The sequence below is a fragment of the Scophthalmus maximus genome, chromosome 8, assembly GCF_022379125.1.
Source record: "Scophthalmus maximus strain ysfricsl-2021 chromosome 8, ASM2237912v1, whole genome shotgun sequence".
In the NCBI taxonomy this organism is placed as follows: Eukaryota; Metazoa; Chordata; class Actinopteri; order Pleuronectiformes; family Scophthalmidae; genus Scophthalmus; species Scophthalmus maximus.
In genome coordinates this window covers 9,036,518-9,042,517 of record NC_061522.1, presented here as the reverse complement: position 1 = coordinate 9,042,517, position 6,000 = coordinate 9,036,518, and the positions used below count along the sequence as shown (strand labels likewise).

At 38.1% G+C, this 6,000-nt stretch overlaps 1 protein-coding gene across 1 annotated transcript in view; it reads right to left on the bottom strand.

Annotated features, from left to right (window-relative positions):
• Positions 1–248: 248 nt before the first annotated feature.
• Positions 249–6,000, bottom strand: part of tbck (TBC1 domain containing kinase) — a 32,338-nt gene continuing 26,586 nt past the window's right edge. Inside the window, exons 25-26 of the mRNA XM_035635945.2 lie at positions 5,645–5,804; positions 249–499 (exon numbers count right to left, since the gene is read on the bottom strand). Of these exons, the coding sequence (XP_035491838.2) occupies positions 389–499; positions 5,645–5,804 (271 nt within the window). The 3' untranslated portion in view covers positions 249–388. The remainder of the gene's footprint in view (positions 500–5,644; positions 5,805–6,000) is intronic.

The following is a 6,000-nucleotide window of genomic DNA, read 5'->3' as shown; positions in this document are numbered from 1 at the left end:
AGGGCATTACTACAGGCTTGAGTGAAGGCCTTAAGTATTTGTGTCTGGGTAATAGATACCTGTAGTCTGCTAATTTGGAATTGAGGGGAATTGTTACATCTGGCAGGTCTGCTCATGTGATGTCTATGTAGGTAAAGTGGACAAAGGGCCATCTAAACAGAGAGCACACGGATTTTGTCCAAAAGGCATCGATTTAGACTGGACAATAAGTCAACCTTGTGTACAAGAAGGACATATACTGGGAAATGTCAATTTCATTTGTACTTTAATTAGATCGAACTCTGAAGTCTAAATACAATGAAGACGATTTTCTTCATTCTAATATCAGCTCAAAATGCAATATACAGTCCCTCCACTCGTCCCTTTTGTTGATGTGAAGTGAGGAATGTCAGATCTGAGGGGAGGGGACAGTCAGGAGTCCAGTGGGCTTCAGCTTGTTGATCCCTCCATCCAAGATACAAACCCGCGGGAAGTTTACCTTGACCAGATGTACCGCAAACTGGGAAGACATTTAGAAGAGAGAGAGAGAGACAGTTATTTTTGCAGGTAGGCAACTTATTACCTCGAATCAGTGAAACATTCTTATGTGGGTTCAAGAATAGACTGTATATAAAGATGGACAACGAATGTCCCCTTCCTCTCATTGTATAAAAAATGAAGCAACAATATCCTTGAAAAATGGCTGCTGCCACTTTTGACGTCATTTGGAGCCAGAGTCTACACAGTAGTGATCGTAGTACAGAGCCTCGTATCTACATGTGCATGACCAATCCCAAGTAGGCTTCAGCTGACAATGATGACATACCTAAAATCACACTTACTGGAAAAATGAACACTTTGACATACATGTGTGCGATAAAAACTGACACAAGTGAACAAATTAATTTCTATAACAGAACACATGCCTCCAGCAGATAATACAGAGACTTTTGTTTAACCAAACATCATCTTTTTTTTGCACTCACTGTTGATGAAAGTGTCAGTGCTACAAACTATGTTGTTCCTCTGTAATTACTGTTCATAAACCACGCAGTGCTTCCTTCCTTCACAATACACTGCAGTCAAGTAACACCACTTAAAACAGACTGAACAGTAACCATTACATTAATTCAACACCTTGGGACAGTCAGTCTCAACAAATATTTCACATCAGCCTGAATAATAACAGTGCCAGCTAACAAGGTATCAATTAAGGTACCACTTATTGTGGGGATAAACAATAGCGTTGGACTAAAAATGTTTTACTTTTGTTGAGTAATGTGTCATGAATGCTAAAATGTATTATTACTATTAAAAACTATTAATTTGGCATAAAAACAGAGTACTTGCTAGAACTGAACATGCCTCCAGCATGAAATGCAGACTTGTTTTCTTACCTGACATTGTTAATATTACATCATAGTTTGTGTAATCACTGTTGAGTATCTCTCAACAAAAATGACAATAGACTGAAATATAATACTGCAAGCTAAAAAAGTATCAATTAAGGTACCAGTTACTGGGATATGCAGTGGTGTTCGACTGAACAGATTTTGACCGTCAGTGCTCAGAAATGTTGTTTTGCAGAATTATATCTACTTTATTGACCAAGAGCAAACAGTGTGTGGGTGTTGTCTTCTTCTTCAGAAAAGCTTGCACACTAGCGAACTTAACCGTGCGAAAAAAATCTGGTTATGAAAGCATCGCCAAGAGCGGTTGTTGTGAAATCTGCTCATGAAAAAAAGTTCATGTCCATAAATTGTGTGATGAAATGCTTGCGCAGATAGCTTTATCTAAATGTCAGGAAAACACAATATAACAAATATTCATTTAGGAATTTACTGAATCACTTTATTCACTGATGTTATCTACATTCACAGTCCACATATACATGTAGGTCACTTAATAACTATAATTGGATTCATATCCTGATATGATCATAGTATATCATTGCTTTATGAATTTAGATCTGTAAATGTGTGTGGTGAAATGTCAGTGACTCTAGGTTTTCTTTGCCCTTGGTCCAGGGGCAAAGGCTTGGGATTTGCCAATTCAAAAACAAAAAATGGGAAAACAAAAAAACCAACAACTCCAGATGCAACAACTTTGCTGGACGAAATACTGATTCATTCATTCATTCTTCATTTCATTTAATTTCATTCATACATGTGTCTAGAAAAGTAACCTAAACAGAACAAAAGCCATTTGTTGCTTGTTCCCTGGTTTGGTGAACCGTTTTTTCCAATTGAGTGGACTCTGTTTTGCCCAAGAGCTAAAGATGATGCCACTGGTGCGGTGCACATAAATGTGAATGGCATTGAAGCGCAATTGAGTCCTTTTATTGACCTTTCATTTTGTGACCTGCACAGCCGAAAGGTCAGATGAATTACAGGGGCTGCTTTAAAACTGAGTTTTGATGCCTGAATGACGATGAGGCTGATGATCTTCTTTCTAAGTAAAGATGATGACTAACTGAAGCACAAGTTCAAAGTTTGACGCACACAACAATTCCTGTGAAACAGCCACAATTTGTAGTAGAGTTATGATCATGTGCTGATTATACATGATCCATTAAAACACCCTACAAAGAGCTTGATTACTACTCCATCTCTCTTTGAATAAATTTCCCCCTTTTTTTCTCCCTCATCTACCAACAGTTACATTATGGAGTCAGACAGTGAGATCTTGATGCTGCTTCCTAGAAATATAAAAAAAGATTCTTCTCAATTAAAGAGAACCACTTGTTTCTTCTTTTTTTTTTTTACTTCTCATCATATGGAAGGAGGACATCTTTTTTTTAAAATCGGGATGTTGCCCGAGGCGATATCCCTGCTGAGTTTTTACATTTAAGTTTGGTTAATTTATTCCAAAGACAGCACAAAAGAAGAATTCATAATGATTAATATAGTTCTCTGTTCCGTTACACTGAGGCGAGCAAAGATATTTTTGTGCACTGAAGACAAATAAGATATGCAAAATACAGTTTCCAGAAAAAAAGTTAAAATACAAGAAAAGGGCGTTTTAACTTTATATCTGAACAATTAACTAGCATTACTAAAAATTTCTAATTTGATAAGACAGTTATCAATATGTTCTTAATGTTACTATACTGTACATTCCCTGGTTGAAATACTTCACTGAATAAGTGCATGGTCCAATCTTGTTTGACTGTGAAGATCACAGAGTGGGGGTAATGTTGTGATAATGTGTTGGTGAGAAATTTCACAACAAAATGCTCAATTTGGATTGGGCCTCAGCATCAGAAATTACTGGCGGAATGAAAAATGTTTTTAGTTAAGTGGCATGATCTCATTGAACACCTGCCCTTGTGCATTCGCCCGGGATGATAGTGTCGTGGAATTTTGTCTATCCTCCCCTGAGAAACTGTTAAGACGGGTCTTCTCAGGCACCAAGCGAAGTCAACCTGTCTGTGGTAAGCCACAACAATCATCGAGCAGCTGAAGTCTCTCTCGAGGTGTCATAGGAGATGACGACATTACCCTAAACTAAATACTCTACAGAGACCGCGAACAGGCAGATTGTCTTGGGGCGCCATACACTGACCACCCTGCTGACCTGTGTAAACGAACCAGAAATCTCCTTGATATATATTGAGCTCTTATAATAAATACTTCTGCTAAAGACATCCACAGTTTCCGTCTCCCTGAATCAGCATCCACTCCTTCAGTTATTCCTTTTCAGGCAGTTTGATCCATCCAGCGGATGATCAGAGGGATTTTAAAGGAGACAAGATGACCCTGACATGCTCGGAATGATAATGTTACCATGTTGACAATTAGTGACTATAATGTTACAACGCGCATTCTGTTTTGTCATGATAGCATGCTAACATTTGCTAAATAGCACGCTACACAAAGTAAAGCTGAGGACCAAGTATCTGGTCATAGATCTAAAGTGTCCTAATGATGGTGAAAAGTTAAGGTGTCCCCAAAGTGGTAAATATACAACATTGTTTCAAACGTTTCACTAAAATCCACAAACGTCCTTCTCTTTGTGGTGCTAAAGGTGAAGGGATTAACAGAGTCAATACTACTCATGATATGGGCAACATGAACATTTCATGACAATTGAACCAAAGGTTGCTGAGGTATTTCAGTCTGAGCAGACCAACTAATGGACTGACATTGCCATCCCTAAGGCACTGCCATGAGCATGGCTAAAAAGTCAACCGTCAACTGGAATAAACCGGGAGCTTTGGGATTTAGATGTGCCACAGAGGAGTTTACAACAGGACGAAGTGGATTCCAGTTGGAATGTCATATTAGGTATTAGGGCTGTGTTCAGGCTCAGAATTAGAAAAAATTGGAAGAAATAATTTCTATTAATATGGTCCCGCTAACTTAAAAAAGTGTGGTACGTATAAGTGGAAATTGATTTACCAGACTTCATAGCAAAAGATGTATTCCATTAAGATGGTTTGTTGCTCCACAACGTAACTGCATCTCTATGATGATACCAATTGCCATTTAGGAGGAAGACATTCTGATTAAGGGGTATCTTAGTAATGCAGAGTATCACTGGAGAAAAAAATTCCCTTCACTTCAAGAGATAATGCAGGACTGGCACCCTCATGCATGGAATTACATCACTTTAACATTGCTTTTGAAATGGATAAACCAGCAAATTATAAACTCTGGGTGGGTAAATGTGAAAAACCTACTCCATCTAAAAATATAAAATTAGGATCATGTTCGGATACAGTAAAACAGGAAAGACGCAATAAAAAACAAAGGTACTCTATATGAAATAACTCCTCAGTCTATATTGGTGGAAGTCTAATCCATCTGATTTAGGGGATTTCATGAAGCATTTACAGCAGAGGAACACTGGGCTCTGTTGCTGGGCTTAAAAAATGAAGACAAGACGAGAATACAGTTAAAGAGTTAGCATACTACTGTCTGCATCAGGTTTTTGTTAAAAATATTTAATTCTTGGACTAGAGATTGGGAAAACATGGATTTAATATGGCAAAAGGGTCGTGATAGTGAGATTAGGGAAGATATGGCAGGGCAGACTGAACTCCTTCATCCATTGTATTTAACACATCTTTTAAATAAGAGGCTATAAATAAAAACCTGAGTGGTTTTATGAAGACTTAAATAAAAAGTTAAAGTAGCCAAATCTGGCATAATGGTCATATTAACATCTTGGAGAGGGTACAATGGAACTGGCTACAGAGGATGAAGGAATGTTGGGGCCATGAGGTTTCATTTGATTTTTTTTGGTGACTGCTTTTCTTTTGTCAATGGTTGTCCATTTTTGAATTTTCATTTAGCTATGTCATTCTTAGAAAATTAATAAAAAATAAATTAATATAATAAATAAAAACACCAGGAAGTATTACGTATGTACTTATAACTACCATATGCAAATTGATGCCTAACAATTAGGCATCAATTTGCATCGAGTCAAAATCCAAAATATTTGACAAATGAGAAATAGCAACACCTTGGTCACAGGACAACACAATACAATGTATGTATATGACTTTTACTATTTTGGGTAAGATGAGTAACAATACTAGCCTAGACCTATAATAAACTCATTTCAGTACAATGACATACTATGGTGATGTGTATGAGTCCTGAGGGTGTGTATGCTGATGTGCTGTATACGTCAGGTGTTTGTGTCGCAGCTTTCTCACCATTGCAGCATTCTTCATGACGTGGCTGATGACCACAATGACACGTCCTCTATAGTTCTGGAGGATTCCTGTTGCAGGACATTGCACTAGCTCACCGTCGGAGTTGAAGGCTGTGCTGGAGGGGATGTTGATGCTGCCAGAAATATGGCCTCTGCTGAAGCTGGAGGCAGTGGGGTTAAGGGGCGCAGCTTGAAGAGGTATGATGTACGCTGAGGGAAAGCCTGCCCTTCTATCAATAAGCAAGGTAAACCTCGTTGTTTCTTCATGCACTTGGACCTTAAATGTCAAAGGACTCATAAAACCCTTGAACGACATGGTTGCAATTGATAGTTGGTCAATTCAGTGAAGGAAGGGAA